This window comes from Platalea leucorodia (assembly GCF_965183815.1).
Source record: "Platalea leucorodia genome assembly, chromosome: 4".
NCBI lineage: Eukaryota > Metazoa > Chordata > Aves > Pelecaniformes > Threskiornithidae > Platalea > Platalea leucorodia.
In genome coordinates this window covers 43383017-43402913 of record NC_138826.1, presented here as the reverse complement: position 1 = coordinate 43402913, position 19897 = coordinate 43383017, and the positions used below count along the sequence as shown (strand labels likewise).

The 19897-nt window shown below is 42.7% G+C and overlaps 1 protein-coding gene across 3 annotated transcripts in view; it reads left to right on the top strand.

Moving 5' to 3' along the window:
• TSPAN9 (tetraspanin 9) overlaps positions 1-16456 on the top strand; it is a gene marked incomplete at its 5' end in the record, with an annotated part of 194100 nt that extends 177644 nt beyond the window's left edge. For all 3 annotated transcript variants that reach the window (XM_082308688.1, XM_082308687.1, XM_082308686.1), the window contains 6 exons: positions 7064-7255; positions 8934-9008; positions 10586-10687; positions 11282-11413; positions 11534-11617; positions 12422-16456. In XM_082308688.1, the coding sequence (XP_082164814.1) occupies positions 7064-7255; positions 8934-9008; positions 10586-10687; positions 11282-11413; positions 11534-11617; positions 12422-12493 (657 nt within the window). In that variant the 3' untranslated portion in view covers positions 12494-16456. The remainder of the gene's footprint in view (positions 1-7063; positions 7256-8933; positions 9009-10585; positions 10688-11281; positions 11414-11533; positions 11618-12421) is intronic.
• Positions 16457-19897: the final 3441 nt, after the last annotated feature.

The window sequence follows — 19897 nt, the reverse complement described above, 5'->3', positions numbered from 1 at the left end:
TCTGTTTTGAAGTGGTAGAAACCATGTAGTTGCCATCCCTGCCCCCTTCCAGAACAATCATTCTGATCTGTAACTCAGGGAAGAATACTGCAAAAGCAAAAGATGAGCACCTCTGTCTGACAGTATATGAATGGAATGGCTCTGCTGCTGACCTTTGAGTCCCCTTTCCGCTATAAGTCATCCCCCGCTTTGATTAATATTGTGCTCTCAACAGAGCAGTTAATGCATTGTGATAGTTTGAAAAATCCTGTTATTTGTGGTGATAATCTTTGTGGACAATCAGTATCTTCCAAAACTCAGGTTAATGTGCACTGAAACAAGAACAGGGACTGCTGTGTCTGTTGAGACAGGAAGACAGGGTGGTGTGTTTTTTTGAACAGTATCTCTTACTGTTTTGAATCTCCACAGCAGACTGCTTCCAAAAGAAGCACCAGATCCAAAATGCACAGAAGATGTGAACTCTTCCTGCTGATCTGAAGAGTCTTTGAATCAGGTTTCCAGCTGCTGAAGAAGATGATGTCCACCTTTATGTCTCATAGAAGTTTTCTGTAAAAATTCCTCCATGGAGGGAAAGAACAGCCTTTCAGACTGCTTTCCAAGAGGTGCTTCTTCTTGATTCCATAGGAAGCCTGTGAGCTCATTAAGATACCATAAATGAAGGAGAGGGGAAAATGGAAAAAAACCAAACCAAAACAAAAAAAAACAAGGACAGAGTGAGAAGACAGTGCTGCTTCATAAGAGCCATTCTCTTCCTCATCTCCTCTATATGCTGACTGATCTGAGAGTCAGTTTGGAGAAGTGGTGGAAAATCTCTCTTTGAAAAAAAGAGCTAAGATAGGTAGCCTTTATCTTGTAGGACTTACCAAACAGAGGGAAAATACTACTGGCAGCTTTTCCAAACTCTTGATGACCCCAACAGAAAGGAGGGTTTTAAGAGCCACCTGAACACTGAAAAACCTTTCTGTGCTAGGCTTTGGTGGTGCATTCGGCTTGTCCACATGGCTTCTTCATGCTTGTCCTCTTCGTGCATGTCATCTCCCTGTTGACTTATTGTTTAAATAGAGGCCTGTCAAAGCCTAATTCAGAGTGTCCTTTTGTCACTGCAATTGTCCTGAAATCAGTTCCCAGCATTGACACTTATTTTCGCAGTCATGCTGTTAGTAATTCCTCATAACAAACCTCCTGTGCTTTTGGCCATTTTCATGGGGGCCATATTTAAGCTGTTCCATGTATTTTTCATTGTATCATCTTTGCTTCAAGCAAGATCGCCTGTATTAAAACAGCACAGAGGAAGGTGGGGAGGTTTCTGTTCTCTGTAACTGGGCCACAGATGGCCCAGGGCATGTTATTCAACATGGAGGTACAAACTGAGACGCTTGCTTCTTCTTTTTGTCCCTAGTGGTTGTCTCTTAGTATTTGGTTTCTATATGTCTCTGTTCTATTCCAAGTTTTTTAAGAGCTCCCCTGGTGTTTAACCAGCAGTAGAAAGTCTTATGTCAAGAATAAATCTTCCCTCCACTCTTCCTCTCTCTACACACGTAGTTGTGCAGCTTTTCCATCACATTGTGTGCATGGGATGGAATGATGGCAAAAGTCAACAAGAATATGGCCTCATCCCTTTTCCTCTTGCTAGTGCCTTCCTTATCAGATTTCTGTTTCCTGATGCTGTTCAATGACTTACTTCAAGGGTAAGTCTATCAATGGTATTCTATTAATAAACCTTAACAGAATGGTATATCCTACCCCTTCTTTACCCTAACTTGTTTGCTGCTTGGTAGTTTTGCTGGATTCTGCATGCATTATCTTATTCTGAGGAGCATGAAATGTCATTATTTGTCTATATGCTAACAAACTACAAATGCCGTTACCAATAAATAAAATTATCTAGCCTTTACTGACAATTGTGGCCACAATACTTGATTCTTTTAATCAACTATGGCATAATTTATCAATTTACTTCTCAGTTATGTGAAGCACAATATACTGCATAATGCTTGCTAATATTCCCCTTGTTCCTATTATTGGAAAAGATTAAAGAGACAGGCTGTTTGGTTTTCATACTGACCTCTAGAGTTGTGAATACTTCATTCACATCCTGTCTAATAATTCTTCCCAGGCTAGATAATCCTGCGCACAATCTCCTTCTGTACAATATGTCAGTCTTGGCATACCTCTGACCATGTGTGTTGTCCTTTCCTAGGTCTTGAAAACTCTTACTGTATCATCTTTAGGTTAAGGCAACTAAATGTGGATATGATGCTCTATTGTCAAAGTTTGTATTGTTGAATCAGTTCATACAACACTCAAAAAAACAGAATAAAATGAAAAAGCCCTTTTCCCACTCTGATGATAGCACTTGTCAGGGAAAGACTTGCTTTTGGGTTTCTCTCTCTGGGTTTGTCTGGAGTTCTAATTTCTCTTGAAGCATTTGAGAGTCTTTTAGATATTTCCTAGAATGCTGTATGTTTTCTGGGCACAGTGATGGTGACAGATAGATGTTGAGGTACTGAAGAGAATTCAGGTTTTGGTAGTGAAATAACAAAGTGAGGAAGAAACTGTGAGGAAAGTTGATGTTCCTTTTTTTGAGCTTTCAAGCTCAAAATATGTGTGCCATAGCTTGACTAAATTACCCTATAAGTAAGAGTGTGTGTATCCGTGTATGTGACTGAGTTTATGATAGTGTTCTGCAGTTACCTTCATGACATAAACACCAGGGGAAGGAGAGATTTGATGGTTGCCTGGAGGATGATAATTTCTAATCATGAGAGGGAAATGAGCCAACATTTTTTGAGAAGAAAAATCCAGTGAAATTTATTATGCTGTTGAACCATTTCCCTGGGGAAGGAATGTCAGTGCCATCACTCTCACGCAATTAAATACCAAGCAGCATATATTATTGAATTATATGGTGAAAAAGGAATTAATAAGATGACGTGATATATTTTTGCTGCTTTCACCCGCCAGGATTCAGTTGTACCAAACAGAGAGAGATGGATCCTGTGAGAATAAATAGCTATGAGAGCATTTTTACAGTGTTCATGTTGTATAAAAAATGAGATTGGTAGAGAATAAAGTGTCAGGGAAAGCTATTTTATTGCTAGAATTCTAGCTAGCTTTGGTTGGTATGGTTATATGCAATTAAGTCCCAAGTCAGTGGAATTATTTTGGATTTTTTTAAGAAGCATGAGTGAAAAAAGCATTTGGCTTGGTTTAAAGCATAAATTTTAGCCTTAACAGTACTGCTACTCAGTAGAATGACAGAGATAAAAACACAGAAGAAAGCACAAAAATTGAGGAGCTCTGGAGAGGAAAAAAAGAAAATTTGACTTAAACTGTTAGTGCTATTTGGTATGGGATGCCACCTTGTGGAAGCTTTTTGGATGTCATGTCTTTTATCAAATCTCTTGCAAGTGTTCCTGACTATTTACTCTCTTTAGTCACTGTTGCATAGATCAGTCTTGGTCTTTAATAGCCCCTCCATCACCTGATTTTTTATGTAATCTGAACTTTCAGTGTTATTTAGGGATGGAGGAATCTTAGTTTGGCAGGTTAAAAGCCTGTGAAAAGGAGAATTTCCTTTAGCTTGCCCAGTGGGCCTGAGAATCAGCCATGGTGAGAGTGTATCAGTGGAGATACTGTGGTATAATTTTAGTACTGCACTAATGTGTGTTGTCAGAAAGCTCTGAAGGGAACTGCAATCACATTGTGCACTTTGGCATGTTAACCCAATCACTACAGCAGTTGGAAAGGAGTTATTCCATGGTTGTCTTCAGCGAGACATTAGAAATGCAGGAAGAAAGAGCAAATGTGGACGTCTGCTGCCTCAGCTGACATACCACTTCATTTCGCATTGTAAAGGACTCTTCTCCCAACATGTTCCGATGTCTGGCACTCAAGTTGTATCTCCGTAGTGGTCTTCCTAGGAACAGCACAGGTGTGTTGCTAATCCACAAGACCTTTGTTGCAAACATTTCACATCAAGTGTCAAATGCTTCTTCCCTGCTAGAGCCATTGTGGAAAGGTGAAGGTGCAGTAGGTGACCGGTCTTCTGCCAAAAAGCAAAGTGTTTTGCTCCTGAATTTACCAAAATACTAGGGTGGCTACCACAAACAAGTGAAGAAATGATCTCTCCTGTATGGAAGTGTATATATAGTGTCTCCTGAACTGAGACCCTGTCAGAGGGACAGAGGCCGTCCGTCCATTTTTCTACTCTCCAGCTTTGATTCTTCTTCTGCTCTTGGTCCTTTTCTGTCTTCATGTCCATCCCATTGACCACCAGTGGTCCTGTCATTTTCCTGATTTCCTGCACTTAAGGTAGCTCTCCCTTCCCTCATCTAAGTAATTAGCTGTTTCTGACTTTGTCTAAATAAACATAAACATGAGCCTTCTTGAGTACTTTCGTAGCCACCTTACTTTTATAGACCCAGTCTCTGTCAAGGATTGTGCTGGGTTTTTTTCAAATGGTAAAGAGATGCTGGTAAGGGATTCTTTCTTCTGCCTCTCTTGCTACTGTCCTCATAATTGGAGTTTGATACTGAGGTGCAACTCTTCATGAGCTGATCTTTCTGTTGATTGCATGTGCTCCGTTTTGTCCTTTACTTGCCCTTCCTCTGTAAGCCTTTTGCCCTGATCTTGCTCTTATCACCACCTTGTTTATCTGCAATGATCTATTGATTTTGGCCTGATGATTCCCGAATTCACTGCCCTCTTTCAAAATACTTGAGGTAGGGCTGTGATTTCTGAGCCTAATAGAGTATGAAAGTCCAAGGAACACATTTGTGAATAACTTCTACAGTCTGAGTTCAGGTTCTGAAGGAAGCTTACACTGAACAATTTCAGTGGTAGAAACTGGTAGAAACTTCTTTGGAAACATTTACAGTCTCATCATGAGTGTCATGAAGTCATTGATTGAAGTGCCATCAGCTATTGGCAATGTACAGCCCTTGCAGCTTAGAAATGCCATTTAAAAGCTTAAATGAATATTGTGTGGTGAGAGCTGCTTCTGACTTCCTGAACCATCAAGCTCTCAGCCTGAGCAACTGCCTGCAGTTCTCTCCTAACAGTTGAAGCAGCTGAGCCACAGAGTGGATTCCTGAGAGGGCTTGAGGCACCAAAACTGCAGCAATTCAAGGACAGAGTAGATTAAATTTAAAGCAGGAGCAATAGGATGGCTGATTTCGTAAACTGCAGACAGTTTAAACCTATGGTGATGTCCACTTGGTCCTGCAGCAGGATGTGATCAGGAGACTTCTATTTTTCACCCCCCACCCCCACCCCCCCCCCAGTTTTCTACTGCTCCAAGTTCACATTGACCTTGCTGACATACCATGAAAGGCAGTGAGAAATCACTTCAAGACTATTAATTGGAGAGGACGGATTTGGGGGAAGAGATAAAAGTCCTGTAGCCCTTTCCTGCCACATGCATGTGTGTAGGTTTTGTGCCAGTCTTTTCATAGGGATAGTAGCTGTTTGACTTCTTCCTGCTACACACATTCACGTTGCAGCTGCATCCAGCTCTGTTACAGGAAACAGGTGTTGTGACATTTATCCACACCCAGTGATGCAAAGCTCCCCAACTCACTCTGTGGAGGTATTGTGTGTTGAGTTTTGGAAGCAGAGGTGCTTCCCAGCCTCCTTACAAGAATGCTGAAAATTTCCTCTGTGTTACCCAATGCATGTGCTTGTGAGCTTTAGACAGTTGTGAGTTTTTTTTCCAGATTGGCTACAGTCTGTAGCTCTTCATCACGTCAGATTAAGTGCTTATCACAAGGCAAGATTGAACCCTATTTTAGTGAAGGTACTGTTCTCTGACCTTGACTTTCCAGTTTGAGTAAAAGTTGTAAGTTTATGCAAGCACAATGGGGAGGGCTGGGTGTGGTGAACCTGCAGGATGGCAAGAACTTTTGTTCCTCTTGTTCCTCACTGCTGACAGGTGAGCACCAGCAGCTTTGGGGTATCACTGTGAGTAATGATTAGGTGCTGTTTTGTTTTTCCCCTGCAGTGGGTCCAAGTAAATTGGAGCAAAATACTCTGAGGTTGGAGGGGGGGAGGTGTATTCTGAGCCCCCTCCTGGTGAAGGTGATGTGAATTTCGTCTCTAACCTTGGCAAAGGCTAGATTTGGCAGGAAACTGTAATGGTAATGTTTAGTAGCTCACAGATTTAATGAAAGCACAACTAACTCCTACTTCTGATTTCACTGCACAGTGATCACCGATCAGATGGGAAGTTGTATAACAGCCATTTTGAGCAAGTACTAAACGATGGCCAGCTTTTAGGTCCCCTGTAGTACAACACTTGGCCATTGTTCTGAAAACCTGTGCCATGACTTAGGATGGGAAATCTTATTTCCTTAACCAGACATGGTATTGTTAAGAGTGAGAAGCAAAGTGAAGTTAATTTTATGTTTTATTAGCAGCTTTGCATTGCGTTCAGGTTCTCTCACTGACAGAGAGTAGCAGAAGTTGAGCTTCCTGTAGATAATAAACCTAGAAATCTGATTTTTGTGACATTGAACACTGGCAAACAACAGTAAAGCTATGAGAACTCATACTAAACCCCAACCTGGCTACTGGAACTGGGCATTTTATGTCAAATATTTATTGAAATTATACTATTGATTGTAATTATCTCCAGGACTTCTTTGCCTGCCCTAGGATGAGGAAATACGGGGCTGGATACTCTGAGACATTGTAGATGACTGCAGAAATGAGTGCAATGGAGCATTCTTCCAAATAATGTTGTTTATCTTCCTACAGAAAAATTGCATTGGGTTGTGCTGTTGGGACGTTAATGGGTAGCCCTGGTTTCATGTGCTGAGTCTTTAAAAAGAGAATTCTGCCATCTAGTGGCTTTTGAATAGATTTATAAGTATAGGTGACATGACCAAGTCTAGGTAAGAACATTTAGTTTCACTTTGTTTCAGCACCAAGCCAGTGAGAGCATTACTGCACAACAGTTACCTGAGAATTTGCTTGAGAAATTCTTTCCTTTCAGAGTGGGGAGGGAGGAGCCAGTGCCATTTATTTTAATAGTAAAACCTTTCTTTTGTTTCTGTCTTTGCAGTTATGTGGCTGTGGGCTGCTGGGTGTGGGCATCTGGCTGTCAGTGTCGCAAGGAAACTTCGCCACGTTTTCTCCTAGCTTTCCATCACTTTCAGCTGCCAACCTAGTCATTGCCATTGGCACAGTCATCATGGTGACCGGCTTTCTGGGCTGCCTAGGTGCTATCAAGGAAAACAAGTGCCTCCTGTTGAGTGTAAGACATCAATACTTCTTTTCACTAAGACCAGTGACTGTTGCTTTGTTATTATTTTATTTAAATGACCAGTGCAGAATTGTCTTGTGGATCACTGTAACATTGTCCTTGGCTTTCAATCTTCTGTCTGCTTGCAGCATGACATCCCACAGCTTTGGTCACAGTGATAGCATTGGTGTATTAGCAGGTGTATTCTCATTACTGTGTGCCCTAATGTATTAGATAGCAAAGCAAATTACTAATCAGTTACCTGTGAATGGTTAAACATGAACTGTAGGGTCAACCTGGATAGCCCTTCTGGAAATGTCTGTTAGATGGATTGACTGAAAAATGCTTAAGCACAGCTGCTTTTGGATGCTACTCAAAGCCTCTCATGGCTTTTTTCTACTTTGCCCTTATCTAAGGCCTTCATCAGAGGTTGGTGGAAACCATCTGACCCAAAGTTAAGAAGTCAATGTCTCTACCAGGCCTTACCAATAAAAAAAAAATAATCTGACCCTTGGCAGCCTTTGTCCAGCACTGAAGCGCAGAGGTTGGGAACCCCTCTCAGAAAACACAGTGCGGGTCACTCCTCTTGCATAAACCCAGAAGGCTTCATCATGCTTCTCCCCACTCCAAGGAGAGAGCTATTGTGGCAGAAGGTGAGAAGAGGGCTTTCAAAGCAGACAGCTTCCAGTTCAGTCACAGCTTGTGAATCACAGGTGCTGTGACATTAAGGAGCATGTGAATTTTCGTTGTGTAAAAGTCTCCCTTACATGGTGTCAGGGAACAGCTGGGCAGCATTCCTTAGACCACCTCAGAGAATTAAACTGGAGGACAAATGTGCATCTGTTTTTTGCTATCTATTGCTTGGTTTTGTATGTTGTACAGCTAGGAGAGCAAACAGAGAATAGTAATGAAGTCTATGTCATCCACACAAACTGCAACACCAGCTGAATTTTTTGCCTTTTTTTTAACTGCGTTTATATTCTTACAAAGTTCTGCAAAAGTCTTTTTATACTATCATGACTATCATGAGTTTCTGATTGGAGAGCTTGCTGCACTGCATACTACATCTCCCCCAGTGTCTGTGTGGAGGATGCCATGCATGTGTGGCAGTCCACTAGTACATAAAGGCAACTAGTGGGCATGAAAAGCAGTGAGAAACTACTGGAGCTCACATTTGGGATTCCCCTGCAGAGAGGCATTTCAGCTACAGAAAGTTGGGAATAGAAGTGCTGAGTAATATAATGACTATTCCAACAGGCAGTCAGATGTGGTTACAGCCCACTTGCTAGGGAATCACTCCTGAGGCACGTCACATTGATCTTTGTGGTAATGGGTTATCATCTGTTCTGTAGTCTGTATGAAGGAAAGAGACTATCAGGGCTGCGTGCTGTGACAGCAGTCAAAAAAAGCAAGACAAAAGCATTACTGAAACCTGCAAACTGGTAGTAGGTCAAAACCTAAGATTTAGAGAATGCTAGACAGCCTCCTCATTGTTGGTGAGACCTACAGGAGCTTTAGTGGAAATATAGTATCAATATGCCTGAATAGTTTGAAATCAAACTTGCATGTTTTTGGCAGTAGAGGAAAGGTTTAGAGGACAAGGCCCATAGTCTTCAGAGTTTCTAGCAGCCCCAGGTTTGCTCTCTAGTTCACAAGTGTGTATACACTGTCTGTTTTTTCTTTGTTCTAGTTTTTCATCGTTTTGCTGATAATTCTCCTGGCAGAGCTGATATTACTCATTTTGTTCTTTGTTTATATGGACAAGGTAAGCAAATATGTCATATAGATTAATTATCTGTACTAGCATGTAAACCTGGTTCAGTTTGCTTTTGTTTGATGGAGGTATGTGGGTTCTCCTTGCTCTTCACTTTGGTGAAGGTTTAACCTTGAGATCTTGGCTGTTTTCTGTAAGCTGCTTCTGCAGGGGGAGGAGGAAGTGATGCAGAGGGCAAACAGGAGAGAATAACCTGCTGAGCTTTACAATTTGCTCCCTGAAATACAAACATGGTCCAGGGCCTCCCTTTTAGTCTTCTCCTAAAAGCTAAGATGGCCTTCAACATAGCTGTTTGATGTCTCTGCAAGAAGCTGATCATCTTGTGCACCTGGGTTGTGGGAGGTCCTGCTTAAGACCTGGTTAGCTTCTTAGGGCCAACTCTTTGAACAGGACTGGAGGAGAGGAGCTTGGGATATACACAGGTTATTCCAGATGCCACCAGCTGTCTCACTTGACGGGGCAATCCCAGAGAGTTTGACAAAGGTGCAGAGTGGATCAAGAGGCAGCTTCTTTTAAAGGCCATCTGTAGGAATCTGCTATCTAGCAGAGACTAAGTGAAGTAGGCACAACTGGCTGGCCTGTCAGATAGGTAAGACTGAAAAAATCCTGGGGAACTGGAGAACTCTGCTAAACACAGGACAGAGCCTTACAGTATGAGCATGTCCAGACTGATTTTAAAACTGAGCTCCTACCAGATTTGTATCTCTTCCCAGGTTGTCATTATGATGTCTGCCACTTTCAGGGAGCTGGGGTGAACTTCTGATTTTGAATGGGATGTCAAAGAGGGATGAAACAGATCTTATAATATAGTTGACCTTTATGCCAGGACCCGTAGGTTAATCCTTTCTCTGCTGCCAGCTCACTGCTGTCAGAGCCAATGTACATTCCTACCTGCATCCAGGACTCCAGGCTCAGACTGAAATTTATACAAGAAATCGGACATCTTAGATCTTCCATTAAGCATTCCAACTTTCTCCTCTAAAGAAAGAAGAGCACATGTGAAAATCATAAATCCTGCAAGCCTGTCCCCACAAGGAGAACAATAATAATGCCCTTTTTCAGTGGTTTTTGTATTGGCCATTTATTATAGCCTGCCTGAACCTGTGCAAGGGATAACTATGTTAAGGTTGGGAGGCTGGGACTCTGGTTTTATGATACTAGCAAATTAAAGTAGGCCATAGGTTACAGGCAGGAGAGGCTGCTGCCAACAGCTGTCTCTGGCGAGGTTAAAGGAAGGTCAGCAGATTTCTGCTGATCGCTCTTCAGTTAGTTTGGATCAGATGATGACTGTATGATGGACTCTCAGTAGAAGGGGAGCTATATGGTCTCCTATCTCATGAGAATTAATCCAGTATTCTGCAATCTGAGGGAGAGACTAGGCCTTGGCAGGTGCTGAAAGGTTCCACTGACTTGTGAGAGTCTTGAAGATATGATGGAGCTTTTCTACCCATGTTAAGTTTGTGGTGAGAGAATGTAAGAGAGATATGTTCTATATGCAAGTCTGTACCATTTGGTCCTTTCATCTAAACAGCAGTGCATTGACTTTCTGTATTTTTTACATGATGCAGGTCAGTGAGAGTGCAAAGAAGGATTTGAAGGAAGGTATGAAGCTATACAATTCAGAAAATAATGTTGGACTGAAAAATGCATGGAATATCATTCAAGCAGAGGTAACATAATTTTCTCAATAGAAAAAAATAACAATTTGGCCATAAAGGCTGCTGCAGTCTGTTAACTGTGGCATCCATGCCAAGTCTAAAAGATGGCTAATGCAGGCTTTGATTTCTGATTTTGCACTCTTGAACATCCAGGGAGGAAACCCAGGATCAAAGTGTACTCTGCAAGGTGAAAGATGCTTACCTCTCTGAGATTCTCTGTGCTTATCACAGGCACAGAAATGATCTGAAACAGAGAAGCAGCAAAACCTGCACAGGTAGAACTGCAGCTTTGGCAGCTAGGCTTTTGCCATTCAGCAGTTGTGGACAGATTACCTTATGTTTTGGTGTTTGGGCTCATGTCTCTGGGACAAGAAGACTAACATAACCTTGGGCATGGGACCATTTATTTTCTTCCTTTTTTTTTTTATGTTGTTGAGTATTTGCTTTTAGTGATCACTGAGCACAAAGCACTTTAAAAATACAAAAGTGGTGTGGCAGCCCTTTGGAAAATATACAGTGGTTTAGTGGAAGTAAAAGTTTGTGGGGGTGCATGATTCACAAATTGTGCTAGTTAAGTTATTTATTAATCCTTTACTTTTGTCATAGATGAAATGCTGTGGTGTGAGTGACTTTACAGATTGGTACCCAGTGCTGGGAGAAAACACTGTCCCAGACCGATGTTGTATGGAAAACTCCCAAGACTGTGGACGGAACTCCACCGAATTAGTGTGGAAAACGGTAAGGCTCACTTTGGTCAGGTCAAGGCTTAGGGAGGGGTGGGAAGGAAGACAATAGAGGGAATGCATGTGAAAGAAAGTGTGACTTTGGGATTTCAGTTTTCATCTTTCATCATTTCAGGGATGTTACGAGAGAGTTATGACCTGGTTCGATGAGAATAAGCATGTCCTTGGTTCGATTGGGATGTGCATCCTCATAATGCAGGTAATACTGGTATGATGTTTGTCAACATGACTTTGATTTGCTGTCAGCGTTCTTAATGCTGCTGTGTGAAAAGTGGTGCTCAACCGCTTTGAGTCTGATCATGATTTCAAAAATGTCAGATTTGTTTTATGAGTTCATATAAGGTCATCTACTTCAGAAAGGAAGCAGGTCAGTAGTCAGTCCCACAAAGAAGACATGCTACAGTAGGGTTTTGCTTACCTGCGTTTTGACTTCAGAGCACCACTTTGGGGTTCCCATGTTTAGCCATTTGTTACACTGTTCCTTAGGGAACTGTTTTTTTAAGTTTTGGAAGCAAGTTCTAGAAATTGCCAAAATGAGTCAAATCATGGCCACTGAACTGAGTAGGTTAACGTGTTTTAAAAAAGAAATGCACAAGTATCATCATAATCTGTTAAGGTTTGGGGGTTTCTGTATCACTGCTGTACTTTTTGGGGGAGAACACCTGAATCTGATGTTTTCTGTCACAGTTATCTGGCTAAACAAGCACAAGTTGTTGGGTAAAAAGGAAGAGTGACTCATATGTATTGATTCTGAAAAATTGTTGCATGTGTGACAAAGAGCCCTGAGAGCTTTTTGCCTCCATCTGTGCTGACAGATACATCTCCAGACATCACTGTTTGCCTGAACAACATACATCCAAGTTTACTGATCAGTGTTGAAGCTTGAGAAATATGGCTAGTGTAGAATGACTTTTAAAACTACAGTTGGACCATGAACACAGGTCAGCAGTGCAGTTTTGGCAGCCTCCCTGTACTGAAGCCCTTATTGTTTGCTTTCCTTCAGATTCTTGGCATGGCCTTCTCCATGACACTCTTCCAGCAGATTCACAGGACTGGCAAAAAATATGATGCCTGAAGCCTCTGAAACATTACCACATCAACCCTTCTGTCTCATCATAAAAATGAACAAAAGGAATGACTGCAAAGAGTATCAAGCCTAGCCCTGCTGAGGGAATCTGTCCCATTGACCGATCTACTTTGTTGTTACTTCTCCAGTTATTATCACAACTTGTTATTTGAATCATCTTTTCGTCTGTTTCACATTTGCCATTTATTTGCCAAAGAGGGGGGGCAACCCTCCAAACAAACGGAGTTTCTACGCAAAATCATAGATCTGCTCTAAGAATGTTTCTTAACTTAAGAAAATGTTTTGCTCTACTAATCCATGCTATATGTGCAAAAATTATGTGTGTTCAACTTCCAGGGAGAATTCTTCAAAGTCTTCCATTAGGTTTTCAACCCTCATGTCCAATTTACTGGAAGACTCGGAAAAGCCACTCTGACTGAGAGTCCTAGGAATTGGAGCTGCTTTGCTTTGCAGCTTCTTGTACCTTACGGTGTATACTTTTTTATTATGATAATGATGATGATGATTATTATGATGGATATAGCTTAGAATTTAGTTGCCTGACTTATAACTTCTTACTGTTTTTGGTTTTACACATTTATTGTACATTTATTTGGGAACCACTGTGCGATCTCCAGAGGACATGTTTTTCAAAGTTGACAGTTGGTGTGGGCAAATAAAGATGTAACTTTTCTCAAGTCCATGGAGAGGCATTGTCTACCTTTATCAGGGCCTTGATGACCTTACTGTAACAAAGGTGGTTCCTTTCAAATCTGAGGCTCTTTCCTCAGATGGAATGCAATGCCTTCCCATTGGAGCAGATGGTGAGCTTCCTACTCCTGTGAGGCAAAGTTCCAATGCCTCTACTCGCCCAAAGCAATGTCTGGCTGCTTTGATGTCATGCCACTTTGAAAGCTAAAAGTACTGACTAAGCAAGTTACTGCTCCCTGGCATGAAGGAGAGAGATTGCAGTCTGACCTACTGGCCATTTGGCAGCAGACTTCACAGATTGCGTTGTCTGTTTCAAAAAGTTTGCCCAAAGCATGGCATGCTGCTGGATGTGAGGGAAGGGGATGGCAATTTGATGGCAACATTGTCATGCCATGCCCTTCATTCAGGCAGAAGACAGCTGTCTCCTTGACCTGGAAAAGGTAGTTTGATTAAAGGTGACCAGATGATGAAGGAAAGGGGCAATTTCCAAAGCAGCACTCAGAGACAGTAGGTGTTGTCACACCTTCAGTACAGAATTGGTTCTTGCTGACGGATTGCCAAGTCCATCCAGTGGAGTTCAGAGTTCACTGCAGGGCATATTTTTACCAACATTCCTGTTAGAAAACTTGAACATATGTTTCTCTAGTTTGAATGCTGCTTCATTGCAGCACTCAAGCAGCCCCCATTTACCCTTTGTTCCAGGTCTTTGCTGTTTTGTGAAGTAAGAAGGAAAGGCTCAGACATTGGAGGATGTTCTGATATATCTCCAGGCAGAGCTTGACTCAGCTCTGAAAGAAACACTGCTTTTTGTCTTAGCAGCAGTCAGGACTGACCTTCAGAGGTTACCTCATCCAATGTCACTCTTAAAGGATTACTGTCATCTATGTGAGATGGGGTTTACTGTGACATTTTTGGGCTGAGTTTCAGAAACTGTTGAGGACAGAGATTTTGTGCCTTTCAGAGTCACGCCATGTCAAACTACTCCTCTGGTAAACAAGTTTCTCTTAATGTCCAGTCTGAATATTTATATTTTAAACTCTTAGAAGATATAATTTTCATTGTATCACTCAGCCTGTCTTTTCCTTGTGGGCTGAAATAGCTGTTGAGCCACTCCATATCTGGGAGTTTTTAGCCCCCTGTTTATCTTCCTAGTAGGTCCTGCATGCATCTGTACATCTGGCAGCAAGTGTTTTGTGTGGCCTATGTGTCACTTTTTCGAGTTCCTATGAAATCAGTGTGACAGGAAGGAGTGTGAATGTGTGGGAGATGGAGATGAATCTGGGTGTCGCAGTGAAGAAGGAGGTTACTATTCTTAGAGCATGGCCCTTGCCCATATGAGCACAATGCTCAAAGTTTCACAGGGCTCTTGTTTCCCACTGAAGCAGACAATGCCATATGGGTTCAGCTATTTCACTTGGATTGCCTTTGAAAGAGTCAGCGAAGAAGCAGAGGGAAAGCATAGAAACTGAATCCAGTTTTACTTCCATTTCTAACAAAAATTGGGACCAGGAGCATCTGAGCCCCACTGGAGATGGATGTTCCATGTTGAAGAAGGGGCTCTGATGCCCAGTGTACTTGCTGCTACATGTAAGACTGTATCCAAAGTTGCTAAGATGCGTTCCCATTTTTGCAAGAAAAGACAGGACGATTTTCATCTGATGGCTCCACTGCATTTTCCCTTTGGGCTGAGGTGCTTAGCTTTCTCTAGCTTTCTCTGGCATTCAAAAAGAGCAGGTGCAGGGCTGAGCACGAGCATCATCCTTTTGGGTCGCACAGTGGTACGTGCCGCATCTTAAATTTTAATCTGCAGTCAGTTTTTGTACAAAAAATGGTAAAATATATTAGTGAAAGTAATAAGAAAATAAAAAATGTTTATGAGTAACTCAAAGATGAAATGTGTAGTTGCGAACTCAGCTACTTTGCCTTCCATCCAAACTTATTTTTCTAGAATGCTTCATTCCATTTCACGATCTAGCAGCATAGATCCTGAAATCTTCTTTTAATTACTACTTTTGGAATTTTAAGCGCAGTATTAAGTGAGATAGTTACACGAGCTTCATATATTCATTGCTATGAAGCCACCTACAGGAAGGGAGTCAAAAGCAGGGCTGATTTGTGTCTCTAGCTGATTTTCTGATGTGGGAGGTGATGACAGACATCCTGAAAGGAGCAGAAAAGTAATGCCATTTTCCAGGCAACAAAAAACAGCTCTGGAAAGTGCGAGGCTGCATCAGTCAGTTTATCAGAGAAGGCACTAACTGTCCTGTAAACTGGTCAAAGGGAGCTTTGGCTCATGTATGTATGCACTTTTTTTGCTTATGCTGGTGGGTGGCTTCCTGTGTGTTTTCCCCAAATGTCACTCTGATTATTTAACTATAAGTTTTTAGCATGTTTTTAAATAAAAACTGATACTGAGTAAAAGTATCTTTAATATACACAAATACTGATTTGTATAAATGCATACCTCTCTGTATCTCTAATTCATGAAAGCACAGTTAAGTGTGTGAAAGTGCTGTTTCTCTGAGTGTTCCTTCAGACCGTAGCATACCTGGTGTCTCACTGTGCTTCATGCTTGGAAACTGCAGCAGAACTTAAGCAGAGACATAACAGGAGAACTGCTTGAAGAACCTCTACTTGAAAGCTGTTGAAGTGATAGCAGTGAATTCTGTTCCCTCCTGGTGGTACCAAGGCTATTAGTTATAGGAAGCCCAGGATGGAGGGCACTCAAAAGAAGTGCCCGTAGCTAAGCAGCATGTGAGATGATAAAAACAATGGCATAAATGTCTCCAAGATGACAGAAGATGCCTTGTATATGTCATGTATTGAGTTCCTGGACTATGGTCATGTTAGGCCAACTCTCCTATTCTGTGTCCACCCCCCATTTGTATGTATGAAATACAAACTCGCACACAGGAAGGGTGCAAGCAGAGGGCAGCCGAAATGATCCTCATAGTCTTTCTTGGGCAATATATTGGTCAGGCATAGAAAAGGCATGGAGGAAAAGGGTGTTTTCCCAGCAGATGGTTCATGGGAGCAGCATGGAATAGGGCACACACAATTCTGATGTAACTTCTTTCCATAGAGTTGAGCAGCTTCATCCTGTAGCTGGCATGGGGAAACCTGGAGATGTTTGCCTATGGGCTAGCCATCTGTTGTGCAGTAGATAGTAGACACTAAGAAACAACATGCCATTCCCACCAGGTGATGTTTGCACCAGTGTTTCTTCTATGCAATACCTACTTTCGCCTTTATATAAAAGATTTTTACTAGGATGATATAAAAATAAAGGATTTTTTAAAAGGTGCCTCTCTGAGCTTATTTCTCTCCTAACCCCAACTACCACCAAAACAAAAAGGGGACAAAAAAAAATCCAAAAGGTGACTCACAGCGATCTATTCCAACTCCACTGCAGTTAAAGTCCAGAGCTCTTGAAGCTGTTGCATCTCTGAAAAGATTCCCACTCCCCATCCTCTCTCATCCTCCTTCAAAACAATACTCTAATAAAACAGAAATAGGTGTGAAAGATCCCCAAAGAACAGCAAATTGGTTTTGAGAGCCTGGTATTATAGGAAAGAGTCTGCAAGTGCCCCAGAGAATATCGAGTAGTCGAAGAGAAGACAAACTAGTTGAGAGCTTGAAAGACATCCAGAGGACACTGAGAAGTCTCAGAGAAACCGTGAAAATTGATTAAACACTGAGATAGAGAAAGATCACAGAATAGCCCTCCAAATGCCAGGAAAGTAGAAGATGGTCTGAAAGATCCCCAGACAAAACAGTGGAGCCAAGCAGAAGCCAACAAAGCAACAGAGATTCAGAAGAGATTCAGAGAACATAAAGTAGCCTCAAGGAAGGGAAGAAAGCCTGTAAGTGCCCAAGGAAACAAAATGTAGCAGTGTTAAAGAGGCCAAGAAAGAAATAGACAAAGCAAAGGACCCCCCAGAGAATACTGAAGAGGCTCAGTGACAATAAGAAAGTATCTATCATCTGAGATACTAAAGGAGCTCCAGAGTACCCAGTAGGACCAAGGGTGGCCTCAAAGACCAAAAAAAAAAAGGCAGAAAGCTTGAAAGTGCCCCAAAGAGTAGCATCAAAGAAGGGAAAATGATCCAAAAATCTGTAAAAGACTCAGAGAACACAGAGTAGCCTCAAAGAGGGAAAGAAACTAGTAGAAAGCCTGAAAGAATCATGGTGAACACTCCAGATACCTTGACAATAACAAGAAAGTAGCAGAGAGAATGAAAGAGCACTAGGAGAGTATGCCTGCAGCTGCTAAGAAAAGAGAGAGGCTAAGAGCAACAGAGGATAGCCTTAGAGAAGGGAAGAAACAAGCAGGGAGGCTGAAAAAGTCCCAGGAGAAAGAAGAGTAGCTGCTGAGATGCCACGAACCTTGAAGAGAGACTGAAACAGCCCCAGAAAACCCAGTTTAATTTCAGAAAAGGGTGGGTGGGTGTGTGTGTGTGTGTGTGTGTGAAACACAGCAGAAAGACTGAAAGGGCTCCAAAGTCACCTCAGTGAGAGGAAGGAACAGACCGAAAGCCTGAAAAGCAGCCATAGCAGCTTTGGAGAGGCTAGGGAAGAAGTGGAGAGGTTGAGAGAGTCCCAGAGAACAGAGAAGCCTTGCAGAGCCTGAGAGACTAGAAGAGAGCCTGCAAGAACCTCAGAGAAGACATAATCTCAGAGAAGACAAGAAATAGCATAAAGCCTGCAAATGTGAAGGATAACAAAGACTAGCCTCAGAAAGGTGGAAAAAAGTAGGCAAGAAAGAGACCCAGAGAGCATACAGTAGCCTTGGAGAGGTGAAAAAATATAGCAGAAAGACTGAAAGAATGCTGAGAGAGCAGAGAGTAGCCTCACAGAGACCAAGAAAGAAGAGAGATGTTAAAAAAGAGTCCAAGGAGAACACATGGTACCACTGGAGGGCCATGAAAATAGGAGGCAGACTAGAAGAGCCCCGCATGCAGAGTACACTTAGGGCACTGAAGAAACAAGCAGATAGCCTCAAACAGCCTCTGAAAGCATGCAGAGTGGCTCTCCTGAGTGAGAGAGACCAATGGGGAGGAGTTTGAGACAGGTTGAGAGGAGAGCAGAAGGAGCCTGTGGCAGGGCATGACCATGTCTTTTGACCTGCAGTCTTTTATAAAAAAGGCATTAAACAGTATTGGCCCCGGTATCAATCCCCAAGAAATGCAAAAAAGTAAACTTGCTGATAGTTAGTTTGAAGCACTGATCACAACCCTTTAAGGCCAGTAGTCCAGCCAGTTATTCACTCACCTTATCTTCCACTTATCCAAACCATACCTCAACTGTTGCCTGCAAGGTTACTATGGGAAACTGTGGCAAAGAGCTTGCTTAAGTCCAGGCAAACAGCACTCACTGCTCTCCGCTCATTCAAGTGAATAGTTGTCTCACTGTAGAAAGCCATCAGACTGGTTGGGCATAATTTGTCCCTGGTAAAATCTATATTGTCTTTTCCCAATCAGTTTCTTGTGCTTCATACAACTGGAAGCAGTTTTCGTGAGGATTTGCTCTGTGATCTTCCCAGGGGCGGAGATTAGGCTGACGAGTCTGTAGTTCTCTGTGGGCTCTTTCTTGCCTTTTGGGGGAGATGGTGGGGGTGTGTGTGTGTGTGCCATATTGCATCTTCAAATCATCAGGAACCTCCCCTGCTCACTATGACCTCTCAAAGATGACAGCAGCTTTGCAGTGACTTTGGTCAGCTCCCTCAGCACCTTTGGCTGCATTTCAGGTGGACCCATGGACTTGCATATGTCCAGCTTGCCTTTTGGTCCCCAACGTAGTCTTGCTCAACTGTGGGTGTTGCTCCACATCATTGCCAGATTTTGCCACTAAGCTCAGGGACCTAAGGCTTAAGAGCAGACCTTACACAAGTAAATGCCAAGGCAAGGAAGGCACCGTGTGTGTCCTTTGTCACTAGGTGCCCTGCCCCATTTGGCAGAGGGTCCCCTTTTTCTTAGGCTCCCTTCTACCACCAATGTATTTAAAGAAGTCCTTTGTGTTGCTTTCCACGTTCCTCACTAGTTTCAACTCCAGCTGAGCTTTGGGCTTTCCAGATCCAGCCCCACCATACTCGGGCAATGGCTCTATTCCTCCAGAGTAGCCCAGCCCCGCTACTGCCCTCTGGGCACTTCCTTTGTGCTGTCGACCTCAGTGAGTTTTCATTTCATCCATGCTGGCCTTCTGCCAGGCCTGGTAGACTTCCCACACATCAGAATGGACCCTTCTTGTGCTTTGAGGAGGTTGTATTTGAAGTCTGACCAGCTCTCCTGGACCCCTTTGCCCTCCAGGGTGACTCCCATGGGATACTGCCTACCAGATTCCCTCAACAAGCCAAAGCCTACTTTCCTCAAGTTCAGGGCTGTAATCTTGCTACATGTCTCACTCACATCTGGGTGGACCTTGGACCTACATTGCAGACTTGTTGGCAGTCCTGCCTCTGTGTCAGAGAGCGGTGAGGGCTAGCTGCTCCACCACAGAAGGCTAGTCAGGAGTGGAACGCAATAACAAGGCAGGCGCAAGCAGTGGCCTCGCCAAGAAGGAGCCAGGATGCACAACGGCAAGTCCAGGTCTGGATGAGGGCCAAAGACAGTGAGTCTCATGCAGCCCAGTGATCCCCCAGCAAGTCCATAGTGACGAGGCAGATCCCAGGTCAGCCAAGAAGCTGAACCAGTGGATCTGGGTCAA